The 25,792-nt window shown below is 41.4% G+C and overlaps 5 protein-coding genes across 16 annotated transcripts in view; 4 read left to right on the forward strand and 1 right to left on the reverse strand.

Moving 5' to 3' along the window:
- The window catches only part of nfixa (nuclear factor I/Xa), a 69,537-nt gene extending 65,677 nt beyond the window's left edge, over positions 1–3,860 (forward strand). For all 9 annotated transcript variants that reach the window (XM_008317570.3, XM_008317574.3, XM_008317576.3 and 6 more), the window contains one exon: positions 1,673–3,860. In XM_008317570.3, coding sequence (XP_008315792.1) covers positions 1,673–1,687 — 15 coding nt within the window. In that variant the 3' untranslated portion in view covers positions 1,688–3,860. The remainder of the gene's footprint in view (positions 1–1,672) is intronic.
- A 2,419-nt stretch (positions 3,861–6,279) lies between these two features.
- rnf11a (ring finger protein 11a) lies at positions 6,280–8,657 on the forward strand. 2 transcript variants are annotated; one of them, XM_008317579.3, is made up of 3 exons: positions 6,280–6,620; positions 7,598–7,770; positions 8,203–8,657. In XM_008317579.3, the coding sequence occupies exons 1-3, from the start codon at positions 6,579–6,581 to the stop codon at positions 8,372–8,374; spliced, it is 387 nt and encodes a 128-aa protein (XP_008315801.1). In that variant the 5' UTR covers positions 6,280–6,578; the 3' UTR covers positions 8,375–8,657. The 2 variants fall into 2 exon arrangements, with proteins under 2 accessions (XP_008315801.1, XP_008315800.1); XM_008317578.3 differs by having other exon boundaries at positions 6,283–6,694.
- Positions 8,658–11,325: 2,668 nt separating this feature from the next.
- On the forward strand, positions 11,326–18,370 carry LOC103384167 (uncharacterized). The gene is made up of 8 exons (XM_008317580.3): positions 11,326–11,473; positions 12,197–12,531; positions 13,190–13,300; positions 13,687–13,809; positions 14,323–14,641; positions 14,728–14,778; positions 14,873–15,297; positions 15,367–18,370. The coding sequence occupies exons 2-8, from the start codon at positions 12,199–12,201 to the stop codon at positions 16,906–16,908; spliced, it is 2,904 nt and encodes a 967-aa protein (XP_008315802.1). The 5' UTR covers positions 11,326–11,473; positions 12,197–12,198; the 3' UTR covers positions 16,909–18,370.
- A 203-nt stretch (positions 18,371–18,573) lies between these two features.
- Positions 18,574–24,342, reverse strand: lyl1 (LYL1 basic helix-loop-helix family member). Its single transcript, XM_008317582.3, has 4 exons — positions 23,916–24,342; positions 22,209–23,125; positions 20,563–20,660; positions 18,574–19,224 (listed from the first exon to the last, which is right to left on the reverse strand). Exons 2-4 carry the CDS (start codon positions 22,907–22,909, stop codon positions 18,752–18,754), a joined length of 1,272 nt encoding a protein of 423 aa, XP_008315804.1. The 5' UTR covers positions 22,910–23,125; positions 23,916–24,342; the 3' UTR covers positions 18,574–18,751.
- Positions 19,238–25,792, forward strand: part of s1pr5b (sphingosine-1-phosphate receptor 5b) — a 38,356-nt gene continuing 31,801 nt past the window's right edge. The window contains exons 1-2 of one of the 3 annotated variants that reach the window (XM_025058621.1): positions 19,238–19,919; positions 20,132–20,358. The gene's annotated coding sequence lies outside the window, so the exon portion shown is untranslated. Of the gene's footprint in view, positions 20,359–25,792 lie in introns of all 3 variants that reach the window. The other 2 variants (XM_025058620.1, XM_025058622.1) reach the window with 2 other exon arrangements.

A 25,792-nucleotide genomic window follows, 5' to 3' on the forward strand; every position in this document is an offset into this window, starting at 1 on the left:
TGCTCTGCTCTCTCCTCCATCTCCTCCTGTCCTCCTGTCCTCCTGTCCTCCTGTCCTCCCCACACATGGAACTGATCTTCATTCCTCCCTGGCACAGCTCTGCCACCCCTCCCTCAAACATTCACAGCCCACGCTCCCTTCCATTCTGTGTTCTCTCCACTCTCGTCTTTTGCCACTTCAGCCTCATGTTGAAATTATCAAGCTCCCCACCTGCACCACTCCAAATGATAATTGGTGGTCACACATACGCACACACACACACGCACACACACTTCAACTCTGTGCCAGGACTAATCTGTGTCATCTTCTCTCCTTACACACATCAGTCTTCAGTAGAGCTTATGTTCCTTCAGGGAATCTGTGTCATTTCTATGATTGGTTGACAAATAATATTAGAATGTCTCCCATTTTGCTGACTGAGTTAATGGAATACATGAGGAGGATTTAGGGCTCAAGTGTCGGATCCCTCCAGTGAGCCAGAGTAAGAACCCAAAGTCTGTACCTTTCCTGCTAAATAGAGCTTCAGATGTTGGCCTTGGCAGCCTGCCTCCTCCACTGCCCGATACAGTAACAGGGGGGGGGGGGGGGGGGGGGGACTCTGAAGAGATCGCTGAAGAGAAAAGCGATGACCTGGGGGGCCCTCCAGTGGTGAGACCGTGGCGTTGCATATAAAGAGATGGGAACCGTTTGTATAAAAAAGTGAGAGGGACAGAAAGGGGGTGTAAGTTGAAGCTCGCTGCACTCCACAGTCACGTCCTGGCTGTCTCGTTGCTGCAGGCAACCAGACATGATGTCATAGACAGTTGGACTGGAGTCTTGAAGGGGAGCTGGGGGGGGGGGGGGCTCTACTGCTAAAGATTACATTGGGAGTGTCGGAGTCAGAGACAGGGAGGAAAAGAGAGGGGGCTCAGGAAAGTTGGAGCCAAGAAGGTGGAGTTATCCACTAATACCACAGGAATATGGGAAATAAGTAGAAGGAGGGGAAACTTTGCTGGATGGTGGCAAAGATTTCCTCAGAGTGTTTGCTTTTCAGGATAAGGGTCATTTTCTTTTTTTGACGTTGCCAACTTGGCACGTGGGATATTGAAGAAAAGGTCAGAGCAGTTCAGCCTGTGTCAGGAAACTGTGTCAAACAGAGGAACTGGATCCTGAGACTGTCTGCCCTACTGTATACCCACCACAAATATAGGGGGACTGTATATGAAGAATTGGTTTACATCCAACCTGATGACGATTCAGTCGTTGATCGTTGTGTTCCAGTGTGGTTGGATTTGTAGAGTAACTTGTTGTTGTTTTTTATCAGTGACAGAAAACTCCAACTCATCATTTTTTCAAACATCCCAGAAGAGTCATCACACACGGAGGAAAGCTTGTTTCAGATGACACCTAGTGGATTAAAATCATATACACCATGTTGTTCCAGAATAGTTCTGCCTGTCATCTCTTAAAATAAGAGTTTCAACTCCGTGGTCGTCAGGGACCACAGAGGAGAATCCACAGTGACTTTGGCTTCCACAGCATGTCCTCTCTGTGGCAAACGTCCACATCAAGTCCTACTGGTTGTGAGACATGCTGCTGGATTAACTTGTGCAGGACAAACTCCATATGCCTTGATATGAATTTGTTATTTAATTGCTAATCACTGTCCCTTCTCTCTCTCTCTGCTCCACAGTCCTGGTTCCTCTGACGAGGCCGCTCTGAATCAACAGCTAAAATTTGAGTCTTGAAAAATTGGAAATTCAAAAGACAAATCACTGCTGAAAAGGGACAGACTGCTGACAGGAAAAAATGTATTTCCCTTTTGCCAACACTAAGAAGTAAGAACGTGACAACCCCTCTCCCCCTTCTCCTCCTCCCCCGCCCCCTCCCCCCAAGTCCAAGACAATTTGAACAGCAGCATTTGCCGTCCTTTCAGTGACACTGAGTGGACTCAGAATACAAGGAGGTGGTAGTGGAGACACTGTCTGTCCCCGCCTTGTCAGATATGAAATGCAATGTGGTTAACCAGACAACTAACCGATTATACATTTAGTTAATCATTATCATTTTTGTGGTCGTTGAAAACGGATGCATCAGAACAGGTTTCACTCACGCCTCATCGGCCCCTTCTCAGGGTCACGATACAATTCACCTCACGCACCCCCCACCACTTTGACTTCAGTAAGAGTACTGATTAGCCAATCATGATTACACCATCAAATGGTGTGACCTATTTATGCACTAAGTGGCCGGTCACAGTACCTTACCAAGTTTAGGGACATCAAGCAGCACTCTTCATGTGCCCCTCCCTCCACTCATCTATGCACTATTCATATAAAATATAGAATGAACAGCATTGCAATTTAACCCTAACACACCAGGCACAAAGCCTCCACAGAGTATACACAGTCTACAATCTGTACAACAATCTGTCATTAATCCATTCACAATGTCAACATCTGGTATTTTCAGGAATGGACATCGAGTTCATTATATCAGCTTTTATTTTGTATGCAGTTGGGTTTTTTTTTTTTTGCTTCAGATTTTGGTTTTGGTTTCGTCTCACGTTGTTTGCTTTGACCTTATTTTGCATGGCATAACCTTCCTTTTTTTGCAGTAATACATTCAGTTAAGTGGTTCAACTTAAGCTACACGGGTTTTACAAAGACAGATTATCAGCAATTTCTTAAATCACAAAACAGTAACATCGGCTCAGACCATTCTTCCCTCTCATTGGTTTGCTCTCCGTCTGGTCACAAAGACCCTGAGAGACGTCCACACACAGACAGTACTGCTGCCCTGACACCTCCGTCATTAAAGGAAGGTCTCTTTATCTGGTTCTCCAAAATACATTTATTAGTTTGTCGTTTATCTTTTTTTTTTAAGCTCTGTCTTATTTTAATTCTTTTTTTTCTAAGTGAATGTTCACATTGCACTTGCTATTGAATTTTATTTTGACTTCAACATAATCTAAGAAATGCCAACCTCACAAAATAACTGGACTGCCTTGCTGTTGGTTCCGTTAGCAGAGATGGTAAATAGGGCTGAGCTGCTGTTTTCAGCCTCTACAGTAACATTACCTCTTTATACTACACAATATTTCAGTACTATAGCATTATATGAAAGTGCCTCTGTATTTCCTTCATGCAATTTATTATAAACTTCAGATTCTCTTCCCACACATAAGCTAAAGCTACAAGGATTGTTAGCGATGGTACATGTGGAAACCATTGGCCCAGGACAGATCTTTAAAGAGGAACGCAAATGTTTTTGTAAAAAAAAAAAGAGAGAGAGAGAGAGAGAGTTTTTTTTTTCATATATATTTATGATATATGGTCCTTTTTTAACTTTTATTACATTAGCTTGTTGGCAGTCTAGTTATTTTTTGAACTTTCAACACCTTCCCCCTGACCCCATTCAACATCTTTCAAGTAAACTTAGCCTTTCATTAACCGTACCGATACACATGTCATCACCATCTGGAGCTCAGCGTGATAACGTCTGGATAAACATGTCACAAGTCAACAGTAGGTTTGAAGAAAAAGAAAAAAGTGTTTGTTCTTTTGATGCAAAGTATTATTGTTATTGAAAAATATGTGTCGATTGAGCCACATGCAATGCAATGGGTAGATCATTGTGTTTGTCTGTTAGAGATTTTTAAGAAAGCTGAAAGAAAAGAGTAAAAAAAAAAATGTAATTGTTTCAAGTCCATAAGCTCCGGGACTCTAAACTAGAGGGCCATGGAAAATCCTAGTCTTTTAAGTTGGGGGTATTTGATTTACTTCTTTATGACTCTTTTTTTTTAATGTTCTATGTGTAATCATTTGTATCATAAATAAGTGGGTGTGCTGAAGGGAAAAAGACTTCAGAAACAAATAGTCTACAGTCAAATCAAACGACAACTTCTGTGTTAACACTAAAAATACATTTTAAATGTGTAGGAATTGGTAACGATCAAAGACAACACTCTGCTGAGGACATGGCATTCTTGCTCTCTCTATGTAATTTTTTTTTCCATTAGTATTTACCAGGTGGAGAGATTTATATTTCTTAATGTTGTGTATTCCTGTTCAACTTTTTGACAGAAAAAAGTATTGTGTGGCCCTGAAAACAATTTCTTTCCCCCCCTGCACTCCCAGAAATTTGCCAGCAGATGCAACACTTTAGTTCATTTTATTTCCTAAAAGTACACATCAGGGAACAATTCCACTTCCACAAACATTTGACAAATACCAAGCTGGTAAAGACACAGCAGTTTGTATATAAACACCGTAAGTATTAAACACGTGAAGATCGTCTGTATCTTGTGTACATACTGTAACTGATACAGGAGAACACTGGCAACAAAAGCCTTAAACATGACAAAAAAAAAAAATCAGCCATTTATCAAAAATGACTCCTTCAGTGCTTGTGTTGTAGTGTATAGTTTTTCCAGCAGTTAAAAGTTGTCCCTTAAAAGTGCCTTTTGTTCACAGATCCATTTTGTAAACAAGATTGTTGTTGTTTTTTCACATGCCTGAGGAGTGCTGCGAGGAGTACAACCACACGCTCAGCGCTTTTCAACGGCTCGAAAAAAATTATCCCTCTCCATTTTACCTCCCCTGCATTTCCACTACCCTCACACTTCTCTTCCTAAAGTCTGTTGTGTATATATACACACATATATATCTATATATATGTATACATACATACAGCTGGAAACTGGAGTGAATTTGTTATTTACTTTTATTTGAAAATTATGAAAATGTTGAAAGGAAAAACAAAAAAAAGTTCTTGTTGTACCTTCCCTTTGTCTTCACTGTCTGTCTTCTATTGGACACTGGAGTAATCTGTAACTATCTCCCTCTCTCTCCCCCTTTCTCTCGCCCTCCTGTCCCTCCCTCGCTCTCTCTCTCCCTCTCTCTCCTTCCCTAAAAATATTGCAGAAAGTCTTGTCTGAGCAGAATGCAGTTAGCTTACATGTTAATCTCGTCTTTATGCTTCCCGTTGTAATATCACACCCATCTTCTTAGCTTCTCCACTGAACAGCTAATGAAAGTGATCAATTTAAGCTGATGGGCTTTTGGGGGTGTCTGGGGATCAGGGGGGGAGGATCGGTTTTAGGGGTGTGGGTGGAAGTTGCGAAGACGATGGAAAGTAACTGACAGGAGCTGAATGAACTAATGGCTGATGGAGAAGGGTGTCTTAGACATAAATAAAAATTCCCTTTTTGTTGTAGCTATTTATTTAGGCCTTGTTTTATTCCCTCCTCTGGTTCCAGATGATTTGGAGTTTTTTAAAAAAATTTCTGTCAGGGTACGCCATTTTAAGTCTCTCTGTTAAAATGCCCTAGACTGTAAATGAACGCTGTGAGCACCTTATACCTGGCCTTGTCCTGCATGAGGCTGGAAGGCGATGGGAGTTACATTTCCAGGAAGCAAACCACAACTGAATAACACATCAGTTTGATAAAAGACCAGCAAACACCTAATGGAACGCCCATATATTTCTCCTCTCACCACCTCGTGCTGGACACCTCTGTACTATGTATCCTATCCTTGTTTTATTTTAACCTGTTGAGGAGTGTATTGTTATTGGTGTAATAAGCACCAACCAGGCTCCTCTGACACCCAGCTCTTTTATGCCTCTGTCTAAACCATCAGTGCAGCACCACATCACCCCCAGAGCTCTAAGAGAAATGCATGTATTAATTATAGTTCTTTTCTTTAAGAAGAAAAACACAGTTTGAGAAGAGCTGGGCCTGATTGAATAAAGGATGTTCTTGACTGTAACACCTCTTTGTGTTGTATCCTTTTTTTGTGTCCTCAACACACCCATATGCTGTGCATCACAAAATCACACACACAAACACCCCTGTGATTGTACAAAGAATTAATCAGGAGATAAATAAAAAAAACTTCAATTAGATTAATTCAACATAATGGACATGCAAAACTGGCACAAGGTTTATGAATTTGAAATTCAAGGTTTATGAATTCAAATCAATTAAAAACTAAAGTATCAAGGAGGAAAACCCGGAGTCCAGTTATGCTTGAACCAAACTGGAGTAATGTTGCAGCTATGGAAAGCATATTGCGTTTTTGTATGATTGAACAAATGTATTACTGTTTGGTCATAGCGTAGCGATAGGGAAAACAAATATTTTACTTAAAGGAAACACACAAAAAAGGAATAAAATAGTGTGGGAATAGTTTGTCAGTACTCTAACATTTTTATTACGTGGCTGAACACAGAAAATATCTGCAGTTACTGTATACCAGTGTATGTATATATATATATATGTATATGTATGAAAATACGATATCCCATGACGTACTTCCGGGTTTCATATTGTTGTTTGTTTCTTCGCAAACAAGTTAACCTGTAAAAATCACCACCGCCTGCTTTTATACTGGTGTCGTTTCAGCGAAATATTTGTCGTATCAGTAGTAAAGTGATTGTTTTATTGTTTGTTTGTTTTTTCAGTTTCGCAGCTGCTCAGGGAATGGCCGAAGGCGCTAAGCTAACGGTTAAGCTAAGGGCAGGCAGCAGCTGGTTGGCTTAGATTCTGTGGAGATTTCAGTTACAGGGTATAGTGCAGCCAGGAAGTGGTGTTTTTCATGGTGCTCTCACTTCGATGGGGAACTGTCTGTTTTCTCAAGGTGCGGATGATCTGTCACTGTTGAATGAGTCTGAGGGGGGCAGTCTGCCTGGAGAGTCTCCGCCGCCTTACCAGGTGGGACGGTGCTCACTGTCAGCATTTTTGTGCAGATTTCACCGCACGTCACCTCCATGTTTATATGATATAAACAAAACATAACAACACAACAAAATATCCTGCCATATGAATCATTTAAACTCTAATAACCTAATAATAATAACCTACTGTAGCGTTATCTAGATTCTGCTAAAGCGTTTCCTAAACTTTGACGTTATAATGTCACATAAAGTTTAATGGTTCTCAAATGTTGGCTCCAGACTCAGTGTGTTGTGCGTGAATTTTGAATTAGAAACGGTGTCCTCTTCATGTCCTTAATGATCGATCACCAACAGCCCAGTGTCCACTGGCACCCCGTTGGTCAACAGCACTGGAGCTGTCATTGTCAATCTGGGCTATGACTGATGTGGTCTGGAAGTTATTCTCCAGATCAGTATGATTGTTTTGGCAAACTTTATGCTGTCTGCCCTTCCAGAGAGAACCCTCACAGATTTATCAAGACTTGGGGCTGAAGCCAGGAGGACACAGAATGATTTACAATGGCTTAGTGAAAACAATTACAATTTATTATTATTACAACATGGTATGACAGACTGATTGTACACCCAAAAAAACAAGCTCTTTCTGTTGGTGCTGACTAATATTAAAGGTTAGTTAGTATCAATCTCTTCAGTCCACATATGTGCAGTGTGTCCTTAGGCAGTCAAAGAGGACACTGACACATATGTCCTACTGAGGGAATTCAGGCTTTTTACCAACTGGCATGTTACCATGTCTCTCTGCAAGATAAAGAGTTTTAAAATGATTCCAGACTGAATCTACATTGTAGTAGTTTGTTGATGCTGCCTCATCATGAGCTGAAAGACCTTAACAACCAGTCCACATCTCCGTCTAACAACGGTTCTTTGCTTTCTTTATCAGGAGCACACTCAACCAAACCAAGTGTACTATCCTACACCTGGTGAAAGTCGGCTGGCCAGCCAGCTGACTGAGGAGGAGCAGGTCCGCATCGCCCAGCGCATCGGCCTTATCCAGCACCTGCCCAGAGGCATATTTGGCTTAGGCTCCAGCCCCTCTGAGAAGAAGACCCAAGAGTTAGTACCATTTCTTTTTATATCTCCTCTGGCCTTTGGTTGATTTCTGTTTTATTTCCTTAGACATTGTGTTTAGTTTAGTTTGAAATGCTTTTTTAAGTCATTGCAACATTTAATTAATGGCGTAGAGTTTATGTTTTTAAATAATACAAATGTAATTTTTTTTTTTTTCCTTTTTTGCCTTAAAACAGAAGTGTAGGTTATAGAACTCATTTGATTTGCTTTACTTGGTTTTATCTGAATTGAACTGTATTCCACTTGCCGTGGTAACTGGGATGGGAATCATATTTAATATCTTAGATGCCATATTGTTTTAGGTTTTTAAAAAAACTCATGATGTTAATGGCAGTATGTTAATATTAGCAGAAAATAAACATCCTTAGGTGTAGTTATCCTCAATCTCAAATGACAAAGAATTCCTCTTTCCTACAGGTGTGTGATCTGCATGATGGATTTCGAGTACAGTGATCCTATTCGGTTCCTGCCGTGCCTTCACATCTACCACGTGGATTGCATCGACCCCTGGCTGATGCGCTCCTTCACCTGCCCCTCCTGCGTGGAGCCGGTGGATGCAGCCCTGCTGTCTACATATGAGACTAACTGAGGTGTGAGAATGGCTACTCCAGCATAAAAGTCAATACTTCAGCCAAAACAGTCCTAGCTCTTCAGGTAGCCAAGGTGTTGTGGTGTTGTTCAGATGTTTGAAGAGCGACTTAGGATGTCTAAAGCTGTACCACACGGTACGCTGATTGGGTCTAACTCAGACGTGGGCAAACTTTGGGTCCTAAAATTTGACGGGGGGCCGGGTCAGGAGCAGATCGATGGAGTGTTAGTAAGAACTAAAACAAATGACACGTAAAAGTCGTAAAGGCTAAAATGCTTTAAGCCTTTACTATGCCATCTATTGGAGAAATTCGGGTATTGTAGGAAAAGGCAGAAGTATAATGATAATGGTAGTTAATAACATAATTTGGACACGTTTGGCGGGCCGGATTAAAAAGCCAAACGGGCCGCATCCGGCCCCCGGGCCGTAGTTTGTCCATGTCTGGTCTAACTGATTACCCTTTCTAATAGCACATACTATGAAGTACATCTATCTATCTATGGTCGTTACAGTAACAATAGAATTCACTTTCTGCCCAGTTACCGTCGAACCAACATGACCTTTTAGCCTCAAATAAGAAAGTTACACAAAAGTAATTTCTGAACAATAACGATCAGCTGACAGGTCAGATATGGATGTTATTCATAAAACTAAGATAAATTATATAGAAAAGAAGTCACATGTTAGGACTTAATATTTACAAAGAAATATTTTCAATGCAAAATGAATCATCGGAAAATCCCATCCTCATTTGATGGTGGGAAAAATGTGCAATAGGTTTTTCTGAGAGATAATCCAGGGTGTCTTGGTGAGTCAAGTCGAAGTTATTTACTTTTTAACAATGAAATGGCCCTTAATGCACAGGCCATATATAGGTGTATGTCAAGAAGTATCACCATTAGAATTGGAAATGTCCTCTTCTGAAGATATGGCATGGATTATTTTATAGGTGTTTATCGTGTGTTATTTTTACTGTAGTTTTTTACCAGTGATGCTGCTTTTATCAACACGATGATTTTTCTTTTCATCTTGATTAGAGTTTTTGCACTTAATAATCAGTGTTTTGACTGTTCTTTAAAAATCATAGACACACCCGTGTGCGTGTGAACATGAATGCCTTCATGGGTGTGGACACAATTTGGGCTCTCTCTCTCAAAGCACCTTAAAAAAACTGGGCCCCTGGTAGCATTGATGTGTTGAAGGCTCAGAACAGAAGGTAATATATTTACAGAGGTCGTGAGCTGTTCTACTTTCTTATGTGCACTCTGATACTTTAGAACGTGTAGCACAAACCAGGTAAATTGTTAGGGAAGAACGTACAGCGAAATATAGAAACTGAATGGGCAACTGAAATTCTGATTTTACAGCTGTGACTACTTCAGGGTTATATATTCATTTACTCATGCAAACATATATCTGTGTATAAATACACTATATATGTACATATATGTACACATATATGATTACATTTATACATGTATAGGCAGTGTGTGTGATTTACCAGGGCTGCTGTGCCTTTAGAGGATTGAGCTAAGCTGATTCCAGTGACGTACAATCACTTCTGAGTTGTCCTTACATGGACAGGTAGATACCAGCAATGTATCATTTTGTCACTGTCTAACAGTGTTGAACAATTCTTTCCTTTTGATGAACAGGAGTTTTTATGTAAAAGTTGTAAACAGATCCCAAATCTCACACCAATACATTGTGCTCCTTCTGAATGGCATATTAAAGCTAGACAAGTCACTGTTGTTGCTGCTGATGCTGGTGCTTTGTGTGGTTGACTCAATGTTTGTTTTCATGATATTTCACAACCTGCTGTGTTTGTTTTAGTTTGTTTGATTTTTAAAACAGCACCATCCATATCAGTGGTTGCCTGCCTTTTTTGCTTGCGGCCCCATTTTGACATGACAAGACATTTTTCCCAGACATACAGCAGCAGCTTTTGGTTAACTGAGGATTAGAGGTGAATGTCCAGTGAAGTTTGGTACAAAAACACAAAGACTGAATGTTGAATATAAAGTCAGGGTTTTTCATTGTTTGTCATTTCAGGAGTGTATGCCTTTAAATAAGGGACGTTGGCAACGTACAGCGCTTCCTATGTCGTGACAGTTAACTACAACTACTTTTTTTACGCAGTAAAGCAATATTTCTGATAAACCCAGTGTTTCACAGGGACGTTGTTCTGTCATAGTCTGTGAACAACATTCATCACCACTGTATTCAGCCTTGATAAAACTCCAGCTCTATCCTGAACCCATCTGTTTGTTGTTGTATTTAATGCACTGCACCCCTCAAACATTCTTCTGCCACACCCAACTTTTATAAACAGTACCACACTGCAAAAATGTAAAAAAAAAAGGTAAAACTGAGCTAACTAGCGTCAATATTTTATATATAGTTTAAAGGATGTGTCAGAACTGGGGTTAAAAATGTATATATACATATGTTATATTTAACTTTAGCTAAACATATTGAACTATCCATACTGTGAGTGCTAACACGCCCTGATGTTTTCTCCTGATAGTTCCTGTAACATATTATCTTTATTCATGTTATATTAATTACCATTGTTATATCTCTAATAATACATATTATTATCATAGTTTTTATAACCATTAATTAAAAAGTTTTAAATATTAAAATTAAAAATCTTGTTAGACAGTACCTTGCACCGAACTATATTTTATCATCACCAGCCGTACTGCTCACTACTGTGGGAGTAAAGTAATTTGGTCGCTGTATTTACCCTGAATACTTTCTCTTGAGTAAATATTTTAAATGACTTTAATGAGGTTTTAATCAAATGTGTTTTGACTTTTTATTGGCTCGGTAGATAAAATAATGACTGCTGGGACACACCCTGTCTTGGAATGTTCAGCAGCCTAAAAACAAATAAACTAGTTGAGCATGGAAACCATCTAGTCGTATGTGTGTGTGTGTGTGTTCAAATGTGGGCGTGGCCAATGTGGAGACTACAAATCTCACCTGCACTGGCAGGATCTGGCTCTTGCCATGTACTGACAGAGTACGAAGACAGTACTGACTGACAGTGAGGCAACCACGGACGTTAGAGCAGCACGGGCCTCACACAACTCAGTAAGTACCTTTTCACTACTTGTAGTAAAGCGTTGTTATACTTGTGGTACTCACAACTAATTCAAATAAACCCTGTCTTGTTGGAATACTATCTGTTAGTACTGTCGGTGCCATCAATTATTATTTGTGTTTTCTCATGTATATATTTATCTATATATGTATACAGTATGTACTCTACTCTTCACTGTGGAATATATCAATGCAGATCTCAGAGTCTGCCCCGGTCTAACCTGTGGTTTCATTTAAGACGAGAGTTAACAGGTCTGATGTTTCACAGTCTGTGTGAAGGTGATTTTTGAAGTATTAGTCAGAATATAAAAAGAATGTTGTTGGACTGGATCAGTGAGGCGTGGCAGTAGGCAGCGACTGAAGAAACTAAGGCTTCTTGAACAAACGAAAGTCGAAATAACTGAAATAATGATAATTTTTCAAAACAAAAAAGACAAAAGGAGAATGAACACTGGGTTACACTGTGCTGTAGGAGATGAACACGTGTGCAATGGAAGTATCAAATACTGAGTACAGTAGTATTTGCATTAAAGTCTTAATAATGTTTATTTTGTCAGCTACAAAATCGTACTCCACTAATGCTTTACTGATATTTTAAGACAATTGTTTAAAGATAAATAATGATAGATACACCTGTGATCTGGCTTTATAGTCTTGTTGAGCTGAAGTAAGGAGTGAACAGTTGTCAGTGCTAACCCCCGTCTCTGTTCTCAGATATGACCAGTTACTATACAAGTCAGCTCTCTGAGCCGTCCACCTCTGGATTGAGACTGATTCTACTGGGGAACCTCGGGTGTGGGAAGACGTCTTCAGCAGACACCATCCTGGGCCAGCTGTCCCCCGTCTCACCCTCTGCTTCTAGAAGCTGCCAAGTACGACGAGGCTTCTCTGAGGGCCGGGATGTGACTGTGGTAGAGGCTCCGAGGTGGTACTGGAATGGCGGCAGGATGGAGACCAGCGTCAGGCAGGAGACGGGACGAGCAGTAGACCTGGTTGCACCTGGACCACATGCTATTTTGCTTCTAGTGCCAGTTAGCCAGTTTACTGAGGTTGGTCTGGTCCATTTTTTCATCACCATGTTTAATATGGAGTTGAACAAGGAATATATCAGGAAAGGGTAAGAACGCCACGGAAACTATCACTGTGGAAGTCCACGACTAAAGAAAAGACCAGTGCTAGGAGTCCTCGATTAATGACATCCATGACCTGTGACATTTCGAGTGTCATAAGAAAGTTTGTCATTCTTATGTATGGTTCCATAGTGGTTAGCGCACCTGCCTCAGAAGCAGAGAGCAGATAGTCCTGGGTTCAATTCCCAGAGAAACCACATGCTTGGCTCTTGTAAGTCAGACTCTTCTGATGTCATCAGTGTTAGCATAGGTGCGTGACATGGCTACTTAGGTGTAGTATGTCAGTTCCAACTTTCAACAAAAATCGGGTTACGTCGTACTGTAACAACAGAACTGTGACAGAAGTCATTTATTTCTAAACTTTTTTATGGAGGCCATTTATTGATGGTGCACACTTGTAGACAATGTTGTGGAACCCGTGCATCTGTACTGGTTCTAACAGGCCATGTGCAAAAGGTCACGTTTTTCATCAGTTGATATTTGTGGTAATAATTAAACATCACCTTCAGTCGAACAGTAAATGTTGAATCAGCTGGTCACGTGACCTGTTGTCTCTGTCTCTCCCTGCTGTTCCCAGATGGAGTGTCGTGTCCCAGCGGAGCTGGAGGAGGTTTTTGGTGAGAGGTCGCTGGATCACACACTTGTCCTCCTGACATGTGGAGATTACCTGATGGGAAGAACCGTGGAGGTAATAGACCTGAGTGCCAGGAGAAAACCTGGGTTTAGTTTTTATTATTAATATTTAGTAACTGATATGGCTGCCCGGAGCCTGTGGTTAGTGTTTAGACTTGCAGATGCATGATCTGTTTTTAGTCACTTCCCAGTATCATCCCAGTTCTGCTGCCTCTGTTTGAGGTTTCAACCTCACAGCAGCACAGTGTCAGCTCAAATACAGACCACACCTTAATTCAAAATACACCTTGGGAGCTGAGATCACTGCTGGAGTCGACAACACGTCAACTCTTTCAGCCAGTACTATATTAAACCTAGTCAGTGAAGTTACATATGTGAAGTAGCTCTGCTCTCTTAAACTCGCAGTTTTGTTTTTATAACAAACAAACCATTTTTCCACAGGAATACTTGGAGAAGGAACACCCAGGACTGAAGCAGATTATTGCCCGCTGTGGAGGGAGGTACCATGTGATCAATAATCGTCATCGAGAGAACAGGGAACAGGTCTACGGGCTGCTGGAGAAGGTTGGTAGGAGAAGAGGATGGAAAACATTTACCAAAGTATTCTTACATTGATTTTGTAATCAGTCATGGATATGATGGTGTTCACTTTTAAACTGCCAGACTAGACTCTTTATCTGTCAGGTAAAAACACTTCCTGCTCTCTATCCTCCTACATGGTCCAAGGGACTTCATGATGTAGCATTAGCCACACACTAGTTTTTACTTTTTCTTAAAAACCCGTTCCCACATGTTCTGCACCAACACTAGATGGCGTGATATTTCCAGTCGTGTGTGTGGGTCTTTTGGCCGCCTGTTTAGCTAAAACCAAGCAACAAATGCAAACAAAAGCAAAAACTGTAACCTGCTGCGATGGCTGACCTCACATGCCAAAACAAGGAGGTGCAAACTGTGTCAAAAAAAAGTGCAATAATGTTTTACATATAAATCTGTACTACATTTATCTCCACACAACTAAATCAAAGGGTGGAGTTTTGGCATGTGTACATGTGAGTTGTTTTGTCGTCATGGAAACAGGTGGACAATATGGTGAAGCGAAATGGGGTCTTCCACATAAAAACAGAGCAGGAGAAACTGGCCGAACAACAGCAACAGGAACGGATGGAAAAATATGCAGCTCAACTGGAGGAGGAAAAAAAGGCCACGTCCAGATACGCTGTGACCACACAGACACGGAGGGGTATTACAGAAGAGACACAGAGTGCTAACCTAGAGAGGAGGAGGACACAGATGAGAGACGATATACAGGAAAGACAGGTGTCCGGACAGTTCCAGTCACCGCCGTCATCAGAGCAGTGGGATGGAGGACAGGTGAAGCGCTTCAGGCTGAATGCAGGTAGATTTGAAGTTCGTTTCATTTTATAGTACCGTAGTAAACACACTAGCCACATGGACCATTATTTAACATGTGTTTTTTCATAGAAGGAGCAATACTGTCACAGGCCACATCATCTCCAAAGCTGAGAACCACCTGTAAGACCTTATTTACATTTACATTTATTACATTTGATCTAATATATATCACTGGTGCAGTTAGAACCCTGTTAATGTGATGTTTTTTACACAGATTATCACAGAATCAACAGTTCTGAGGAGAGATCACCTCCTTCTGTCTCCTCCTCATCTCCCTCACCACCTTACTCCACCGTACCCTCCTCCCCTAAAACATCACCATCTTCCCCTCGTTCATCCTCTCTGTTCACCTTTGCCCCAGCCTCCCACAGCCCTTCCTTCACCTCATCCTATTCAACCCTCTCATCAACGTATGCATCACCCTCTTCTTCATCCTCTGTCTCCTCCTCGTTCCCCCAATCCTCTTCCTCTTCCTCTTCCCCTGAGCTGCGACTTGTTCTTCTGGGAAGATCTGGAGCAGGGAAAAGCACGGCCGGAAACAGGATCCTTGGGCGAGAGGAGTTCAAGTCCCAGACGGACAGTCTTACACCAGTCACTCAGGAGTGTGAGAAGAAGAAAGCTGTGGTCGAAGGAAGAAGTGTAAGTGAGTCATAATTCACCTTTCACCTGTTGTGTTATTTACCAAACTGACTGTAAATCCTCCCCCAGGTGGCAGTGGTGGACACTCCAGACTGGTTTCAGTCAGAATGCTCCCTGGACGAAGTGCGAGCGCAGATCTCTTCCTGTGTGGCTTTGTCCAGCCCTGGTCCTCATGCCTTCCTCCTGTGCACCCCCCTGGACCAGCCGGCCAAGATGGAGCTCCAGGCACTCACGGCCATCGAGACTGTCTTCGGCTCCGAGGCTGTGCAAAATTACACCACGGTCCTGTTTACTTACGCAGACAAACTGAGGGAAGGGGAAAAGATAGAAAAGGACGGCGTGGAGGCCTACATCGCTCATCAGAGGAAGGATCTGTTGAGCCTTGTGGAGAAATGCAGGGACAGGTTTCATGTGCTTGATGATACCAGAAGAAACACATCAGAGCTGCTGGAGAAGGTGGAGCAGACGGTGATGGAGGCCGGAGGACAGTTTTATTCCTCTCCCGCTTTTCAAGAGGCAGAGCAACGAGTGAGAGAGAAGCAGATGGAAATAGCAAGAGAAAACAGAAGTAAAAAGCTGGAGCAAGAGAGAGCAGGAAGCGGCGGACAGCTGAGTTCCGAGAGAGACGTGTTCTACCCGTACATGCAGACTGTGGCAGAAGCAGAGGAGGAAGTAGGAGAGGAGGAGATTGAACAAACCAGGGAAGAAGCAGAGATGAGTGTGAGCACCATGGACATCGAGAGCCTCCCACCTATCACCATGTCCGGCCTGTCCCCATCAACTCTTAAATCTATTATGGAGAAAATCAGGTCCAACAGCCAACTGCTGGGTCATTTTTTGTCAAGTAGCTCAGTGTGGGTGAGCGAGGGGGCAAAACAGGTTAAGACCAGTCCAGTTTGGGGTAAAGTCGGCAGTGGGGCACAGAATGTCCAAAAGATGGTGGTTGATAGTTCAGTGTGGGAGAAGGTCGGAGCAAGTGCAAGACATGCATCTAAACTAGTTGGAGACAGAGTTCCCAAGGTGGTGGTGGACAGTTCAGCATGGGTGGGAACTGGGGCAAAAGCAGCAGCTAAAAGTCCAGTGTGGGGCAAAATGGGTTCAGGGGCCAAACTGATGGCCGACACATCTGTGAAACTAGGAACTGGACTCGGCAGTGGGGCCAAGAATTTGGCACAAAATCCCATGTGGGGAAAAGTAGGGTCTGGAGCTAAGCTAGTGGCTGATGGGTCCATGCAGGTTGGAGCTGGACTGGGTGCTGGTGCGAAAAAGGTGGCACAGAGTCCAGTGTGGGGGAAAATGTGCTCCGGGGCCAAGGCAGGAGCCACAAAGGTGGCTGAGAGCCCAGCGTGGGGGAAAGTCTGCAGCACTGCTAAACAGGTGCCTAAGGCAGTGATTGCAGGTGCTCTGCTTGGTCTGCTGCTGGGGGTGTTTTTGGGTGGCATTATTGGGGGGGCTATTGGCGCAGCTGCCGGATCTGCACTCACTGAAGTGGGGAGGAGGAAAATCCGCAGCAGGAACGCTTTAGAAAAGTGCAGCGAAGTGTCAGAAAGTTTGGACAGCAAAGTGGATTCAATGGTGAAACAAGGAGAGAAAGCGTTGAAGACAGACTAGATCAGGGTTCCTGGGTGGACCGGTGTTCTTATTTAGTCCAGCAGTAATTCCAGAATAAAAATGAGCTTTTTATTGGCTTGTTGCTTCTCAGAAATAAAAAAGAAAACACTGAGCATTAAAACAGAAAATGCAGGGAAAAATAAAATGTATGCAGCGTAAAACCTTTTCTGTAAATGAAGTGAATCTTAAAGCACTTTACATCTTCATATGATGTCAAAATAATTGATGTGGTCTTATTGAAGTTACTGTTGTTTCAAAGCTTTCAGAGAGAAATGTATTTATCCTCTTCCGCACGTACGTAATGCAGGATGTACAGTATAATACAGTGGACTGAACACTGACTATTTATTACTACTGTATCAGCAACACAAACTCCATTAAACACCATTCAAATATTAAACACGTGAGTGTTTTCAATGCTACCAAGAAACAGAGTTTGTAGATAAAAATGCTACGAAAATGTGGATCATTAACTTTAATTTATTTGATATTTTCAGCGTGAGACGTGTGGGTGTTTCTACAAAATGGACAGACTTTGTTCTCACTAAAACGCTGACGTACCAAACTGGTTTCACTGCAAATCTGTTATGTTTTACTTGAATATGAGTGTTTTATTGTGTTAATGCCAGCTAAGATTTATCTGAGAGCCAGATGCAGTCATTAAAAGAGCCACATTTGGCTCGTGACCACTGATGTAAGGTGAGTATAATAATCCCATGGGTAGCCTTACCCACACCTCCACAGCTACCTGTGCAAAGACCCACCATTTTATATCTGTAGACACGTGTCAGATCAGTGTCACGTACAACCAAAGTTACAAACAGTCGAGAATTGACTGAGACACAACATAGTATGGGTCACCAACTATATCTATAACTATATATAAAATCTGACAAGCAAAATGTCAGTCAGTAAATAAACAAACAAAGACCTTGTGATTCATGTTAGCACTAACGTTGTGAACCTTCTGACTGAGTTAGTAATTTCTAACTCCAGCACAGCAGAAGAAGAAGGTGCCGTGTGAAATGTGTGAAAGCAGCCTCTTCCTGTTGGGTGGTCCTGATACAGGGGATGACTGAGCGTCCTGGTCGCTGTTTTCCCTTCTGTTTTATACCACTCCCATCTTCCATTCGGCGGTTTCCACCCAACATATGCGAACCACTGAACACACACATGCAGAAGGAAACACATTGATCGTCATTGAGACACCACTAACTGTTGTCCCTTCCTTCCACAAAGTCAAACATGCAGAGACCACCACACAGCTGCAGTGGCTTATCTCCCACCACATCGACCTCTTACCACCTCCAACCACATCCAACGTCCCTCCTCACCTTCCTTACACAAAACCACTAACATCTGTTCTACCATTGCAATAATATTTGTTATTTTTTAACAAATTTTTGATTTTTCTTTTCCTTCATACCATATGGATCACAATAATAATAGCATTATCTGGGTTTGTTGTTATTGGTGTATACTAAAATTATTATTATTATTATTATTATCATCATTATTATTATCAGATCAGGAAAAAAACTAAAATGATTCTGTTTGGACGTTAGGTTAGGTTAGATCACAGTACATCACAGACACCCATGTCTTGTTGTATAACTGTATAATATTTTTAAAATGACAAAAACACACAGTCTTATTAAAAATATCTAAAGTCAAAATAAAGATTTTTAATAATAACACCTTTTCAATTAATAGACCATAATATTGAGTTGATGAAATGCGTTGATCTTCAAACAATACTGTATATGATTGAAGTCTGTCTCCTTGAGTGACAGCACACTCCAGTTGGCTGTATAGTCTTCTTTGTTTGCTTTTCTTACTGTTACTATGCATCATTAGTGGCTAACACCATCCTTCTCTGACCCTTCACCGGTCCTAGAATGTCTTGGGTCAGTGAAGGGGCCTTGTGCCCAAAGCTTTTTTCACAGTCTGTGTCACCGTAGCAGCTGGATGTCGCTGGAGACTTTGTCTTGGCAATGACTGAATTAGTAGAGTTTCTGAGTCTGGTCGGTGTGACCAAGTGGGGAGAAGATGGTCGACCTGCTCCAACGCCTTCATCTACAGCTTCCTCCGGAGCTGAGTCTCTGCCTTTGTCCTCAGCTTGGTCTTTCAGTAGGGAGACCAAGAAGTTAATGTACTTCACAGCAAGGCGAAGGATTTCATTTTTGCTGAGCTTCTTGTCAGGCGGGTGTGTGGGAATGAGTTTTCTGAGTTCAGAGAAAGCCCCGTTTACGTTCTGCTGTCGCCAGCGCTCACGGCTGTTGGTGAAAACACGACGAGCAATTTTCTGAGGTGGACCTGTAGGAAACAAAACATAAGCAGAGAAACCTCAGTGAGATTCAAAAAGAGGTTTCTGACCAGGTGAAAATGCAAATATAGTAATATATTATTAATATATTTGTTGACATTAAGTAATAAATAATAAAGGAACAAGAACATTTTGAGATTTACAAAAGATTTGGTTGTTTTGGTGCTGCTCTAGACCAGGAAAACTGACCAACAACAGCATGCATTAAGCAATAAAATGTGCCAACAGTTCTGCCATAAATTATAAAATAAGATCATTTAAAAGCTTTTCAATTTGCTTTCTGTGATCTTTCCTTTTAATATCCAGAAAATAACTCTAATAAATAAAGCAAAAACAGGGAAAGGAAAATAAAAGAATAATCATGGCCACTAAAAGCGTTAGAAAGTAGTAAGTTAGCTAATACGTTTGTTTCCGTCGCAGTAAATGAAAAACAACCGGTATCCTGGATTACGAGGTGCAGTTAACTACTCCGTAAAACTGACTTTCCGCTAACCAATTAGGGAACCCGTGAGCCGCAGAAGCTCCGCCCTGTAATTCTACTTCCTGTTCCCAGATCGCGGGCATTACGTTTGAGCTGTTTCGTGTGGTATAGCGACTTATTTTATATTAATTAATCGACTCTATAGAATGACGCGAGAAACTAACCCAGCGAGATGAAACGTGTAAGAGCTACATTTACTCATTGGTGAGTGAAAGAAAATACTTTCAATTTTTTTTGTTTTGTTTTGTTTTTTTGTTGAATGAATGAATTGGAAAATTATTTTTGTTTTAAAACTTAGAAAACTTGATTAATTAATTGTGAGTAACTAATTAAAAAATGGAAATTGAAGCTGTTTTACACAGACAGGGTGTGAATGTAACATCTGTAAATCTGGATTTCATTTGACCTTTTTATAGGTCAGGTTTTTTGGTGCCGTCAATGAGTGCTTGCGGCCATGTTCTGATGCCCACTGGATCATTTTCTGTTGGAGTTCTGTGAGGTTTCTGGTTTCCAGATCCTGAGACCATTTCTAAAATTCGATCGTGAGCCGCATCAAACCACTGGACTGTGCGGTAGGACAAAAACACACACCAGTACACTGAGATGGATTGTAAAAAAAAAATGGCCCCAACAGTAACTTTGGGTAAGAGGGTTTTTGAGTTTGCTAGCTTTTATTATTTTAGTTTATTTTCCATTAAATGTTTTTGCAACAAATTGTAGACGATACAGTTGTGTGTAATTGATTAATGCGGGTAGGTTAAATTTCAGGAATGTCTGTAGAAATATATATTCCAACTGTGACTGTTGTACAATTTCTGATTGTTTATTTTCATGAAGGGAAACTCACAGTCACTGATTTCCATCTCAAAGTGTGTCGAAGATCTTCTCTTTATCCGGCTGCTGTTCACTACGCCGTAGTTTCTTCCTGATGGATTCAAGTAGGAGCTAATAAAGTAATACAATATAGTAGGAAAAAGAAAGACAGTGTAAGATGTTTTTCACTTCACAATACAAGTGAATAAACAACCACAAATACAGTACAGTCATAGAGACTGCAGGAGGATTTTAAAGACTGAGGTGTGACTGTCTGTAGGCTGTTGATTGCGAGTGTGTGCACAATTTCAGCCAAGTCTCATTTGTTTGATTAGAGGCTGGTTTGTTTTTCAGGGGGAAGAAATCAAGCAATAAAGCCTCTTAGAAACAACTAAGGCACAGGGAAGAGGGAAGGTAATCCTGATCTCAGACCTATGCTCTGATTACCTGAAGAAGTCCCTTTTTGTCGACTAAGACAATGTTGTTCTGCTGCAGACAAAAAAGTGTGTAAAACCGAAAAATGTGTGTAAAAACTGAATTATAGAACGTCAACACGGCCAGTGTGTTTCTGTCAAGACTGGAAAGAATCAAAATGGATGCTATTTATTTGTTATTTATTGATTAAATGTATTTAATTATATTGTGATGTAGTTGTAATGGTAGCTCCTGTTTTTCTGTGAGGCCCAAAGTTAACAGACCTCTGGGAAAGCCTTCCTTTAAGCATTCAGAATTTTTGAAAATTAGAAACAACCTTTCTTTGAAGATGCTGGGGAAAAAAGTCAGTATCTTCATTGCATCTGGAGCCGACTTCTCTAATTTGAGGTTGTTAAAGTACAAGTATTCAGCTACCACCAAATGTTGCAGCATGAAAAGGAACCTTTAATGAGAACATGTCACTGAAGTGCTTCTTCCTACGTCCTCCCTGTGAAATCTATCAAAAATTAAATTCTGAATGTGACTATCGCTTCAGTGATTCCAGTTTGGTGCAGTCTGTGAGTCATTATGCTGGCCAGGGGCAGCACCAGCAGTGCTGGCTGTACAGTAATGTGCTGGCAGTGGCAGCAGTGATAAGAGTAGTTCAGGCAGTAATGCACCTCAGTGGCTACAGTGCTGTGGCAGTAATATACTGGCAGGGTGCAGCGGGGCATTTGTAGTGCTGGTTGTTTGCAGTATTTGCCCATATCCTTATCTGGATGTTGTCAGTGCAACACCCTGAGGAAGGTGAGCCTGATTGGCAGCTCACATTTTGGTGCAGCTATGTTTTTAAAACATAAAGATAACTTGTTGTTATGCTGCAGCCTGTTCACAGCACTGACTTATTTTTGTTGAATTGTACATTAGCTACGCTGATTAGGTTTGAATTTAAACATGTTATATGACAACAGCTAATTGGCTGTGATGGTTATCTTCTAGGGCTGGGAATGAGTTCAAGTAATGAACTCAAGTAATATTGTTTAAGCCATTGATGTAAATCAGTTTTGAGAATTTGGTGTGGTCAAAAATAGACTCTAACATTTAAAACTATATCAGTAGTATTAAATAAAGTCTCTTGATGGTGGTGACATTTGGGCTAAGAGGTAAGAGGTTTGTTGAGGTGAAACATCTGCGTCTACTCAACAACGTTGTTAACAAAGTTCCACTCATCACATAAAATGTGCATAATTGGAAATAAAATCTCACCGAATAAAGAAGGGATGTGTGGACAGGTACTGTTGAGCCAACAAGGACCCCTGGGACGGAGCTGTGGGACCTGCAGCAGTGAAACGGGTCTCTTGGCTACAGTGAATGTCTCCATGAGGACCATGTAGGATGCTGGGAATGGGATGGAGTGCAGTCAGAGGGGTGTTGGGCAGCGGCAGATGGGGCTTACTGTCACCAAGACTGATGACTGGAATGTGTGAAGGAAGGAGAGAGGATGATGTCATGATAGATGATGCGTAGGTATGTGGAGAGAGCGGGTGTGGGGGGGTCTTAGCTGATGCTGGCAGCAGGGGTGGTGGAGAAGATAGCTCTGGAGTCTTGTTGTTTGAAGCAGCATGGGCCGTGGGACTTCGTCGGGCTTCTTCTTCTTCTTCATTCTTCTCCACCTGTTCCCTCTTGGGCTCTATGGTAATGGAACCAGCAGCTTTGTCAGTGTGGTACTTGGGAGACTGGATTGCACCTGAAGTGGATGTGTCCTCGTGTCCCGCACACCCTGTCTTTGTAGTTTCAGGACACGGGGAGCTGATAGCATCTGTGAAAGTTAGGCTCTCGTTCTGTGAAGGACTGCCCCGCTCCACCGACGTGCAGGTGGGGGAAGAAGTAGAGGAGGAGGAGATGGGGCAGGGTAAGTCAGACGGGAGGGTAGATGGACTGCAGGAGGAGTCCAGCTTTTCCATCATAGGGTTCAAATCCCAGGGAGAAATTTAAATTCGTCCTCCTTCCCCAGTATAGACAGCGAGTGTGTTTTTATGTTGTTTCCTCATGTGTATTAAGACTGCAGCTACTATGGTCACGTGCAGTTTGTACCTTAGAGTGCCCTTAAACCACCCTTTACCAAATCTGTTCCATAGCTATGGTAGAGAGTCCGTCATATCCTCTTCCTGTGTTGTACTTCCCTGCAGAAAGTGAAGCATTAAGTAAGTAAGAAAATAAAGAGTTCCACATCACTGAAATATTTATTTCCTTATACTCAGACGGTCTGTCGGTTGTCATGGATGGTTCTTTAGCTAACAACTACTGCTGCGTCCTTGCTCTGTATGTCTGTAGTATATATCACATTTCCATTTCTGGACAATTAGAGAATCTGTCACTTTCAGTGCGGTCTGTTTTGTGAAATGCATTAAAATTGACTCATAAATGAGTCTACATTGCTATAATTAGGTGTATTGATTGTGTTAAACAAACTGAAAAATATGGCAAGTTAGAGTGTGTGACATCAGTCAGAATTCATGCTGTTGCTTTTCCAGGCAAGAAGAAGTTTGACATTCAGCTCGTGTTGTTAGATTTTGCAATAGTGGTTGTTCCTGTTTTAACCAGAAGTCACGACTCTGGTTGTGGACAGTTCCCTTTTTTGAACACATTTCCTTTTGCTAGTGTTTTACTAATGTTTCCCTGTAAAAACATGAATCAAGGTTATAGTTTAAGAAACAAGAAACATGTCTTTGCTCCATCATTTGTATCATTAATTAACCACCAGTCATCGAGTATTTGATTAACAGGGTTAGAATATTTTTATAGTTTGTTTTGGTTTGGATTTATTTACTTTATTTCACTGTATCTGTGCATAAATAATGTTATAAATAAGAATATGCTCCAACAAGATTCTGTCCATTCTCTCTTTTTTTAAAATAAAACATTCTGACTTTTTGTTAAAAATGTGATGTAAAGTAATGTAAAACTACTCACATTATGACATCTGTGAGGTCCATCTGTTTGTGTGGCAAAATCCATCCCCTGGTGCGAGCGTTCTGTGGACGCACATGTTGTATCTCTTCTGTTTTTAACGTCCTCCTTGTCCTTCTCCTCCCATGAGATGTTTTGACTTGACGGTCGCCTATCACCGCTTGTCTGTCAATTTCTCACATGAAAACAGAAGTCTAGCGTTCGCTCTTCTCATTTCTCCCTCTAAGAACTTAGTCATTACAAATTGACTTGAGGCAAAAGTAAATGGAAGAAGATAACGGTACGGCGCTGCTCTGCTAAAGAAGGCGGAGACGTGTGGTCATGTGTGGCTCCTACATCTCTTCCTTCATCTGTCACTCCCTCTCATTTTCACTCTCCTCAAGATTGGGAATCAGTGTTCTGATGGTGGATGCCAGTTGTTGAACAGTGGTGCAGGCATATGTGAGGTGGGAAAGAGAGAGCGAGGGAGAGGGAGAGAGAAACGGGGGGGGGGGGGGGGGGGGGGGGGGGGCAGAGGGACAGAGCAGGAACCATGTTGCAAGAAGAGTTTTCCGCTCCCTGCTGGACAAGAGGATGTGCAAGTACAATATGGTGGCTGCTGATAACGGCCTCAAACGCTGAGTGTAGCCTGTAGATAAGGACCCTCTACCACTCCTCACCCAGCCACCACTGAGTCTGGCACACACACACACACACACACACATAAACAATTCTCATAACAAACCAGTAACACACACACACACACACACAACCATGTCCATGTGTATATATGTGTGTGCTCTCATACACACTGTACACAAAAAAACACCTCGCATCAGACTGGTCAAACCTTGACTTTGAAGGAACTTGGGCCAAATCCAACACAATATCCACAGCTGCAGAAAGCCATAAAGCAGGAGTTGTCCACACTGTCGACCTACAGTAAACACATCCAAATATATTCGCGAAAATAAACTGAACATACTTTGTATGAATGTAGCTCTAAGGCACGATATGATTAAATTCTTATAGTAAAGGGTCACTTTCTACACACCACAGAAATATATATATATATATGTATATATATATATATGTATATGTATTAATTCAGTTGCTCATTATCTACCAGCACTCCCTTTACGATCTACTGGTAGATCACTTATTGAGCGTTGCTGTCATCAACAGACAACTATGTACAGCAGGCACATGTGTGTGTGTGTGTATATATATGTATGTACATATATATATATATATGTATATATATATATATTTGATTTTGATATTCTATTAGCCCACAGAGCTTTTACTGAAACATTAATATTGAAACATTTTATTGAAGGCTCCAGGGTCAGCTTTCTTAGAAATACATCTCCAGACCTTTTCTGCCTTACTGTAGACATGTCAAACTCAAGGCCTGTGGGCTGACTGTTGCCCACCACCTCATTTTTTGTGACCTACCAGAGCTTAGCATGACTCTGGATATCTTAGAGTCTATATTTATTCTTTCTGGATGAGGGAAATGCAGTGATCAAATACTGTGCAGCATGAGTAATTCACATTTTTTCCATAAATTCAAATTTGAATGAATCATACTTTTACATTTGTGTACCAAAACCATCAGAATTTGCTCTTACATTGAGTAAATGCAGATTGATGAAGATTCTGACTGTAACTTGTGAGTCAAATCAGAGCGCACCTGCGTTACTGATGACCAACGCACACATCCTCATCATGGTAAATATTAAAGCACTCACACGCTTCCTTCCCAAATCTCTCACCCACTCTGCCAACTGAGACCTATTCATTAAAGCTGAAGGTCAGCACCTCTGTTACAGTCATTTCCTTCTTAGAGAGACTCAGAGATGGGATTATCTTAGCAGTTGTGTGACCTTAAAGGTCCT

The sequence above is a fragment of the Cynoglossus semilaevis genome, chromosome 9 (genome assembly GCF_000523025.1).
Source record: "Cynoglossus semilaevis isolate Cse_v1.0 chromosome 9, Cse_v1.0, whole genome shotgun sequence".
Lineage (NCBI taxonomy): Eukaryota > Metazoa > Chordata > Actinopteri > Pleuronectiformes > Cynoglossidae > Cynoglossus > Cynoglossus semilaevis.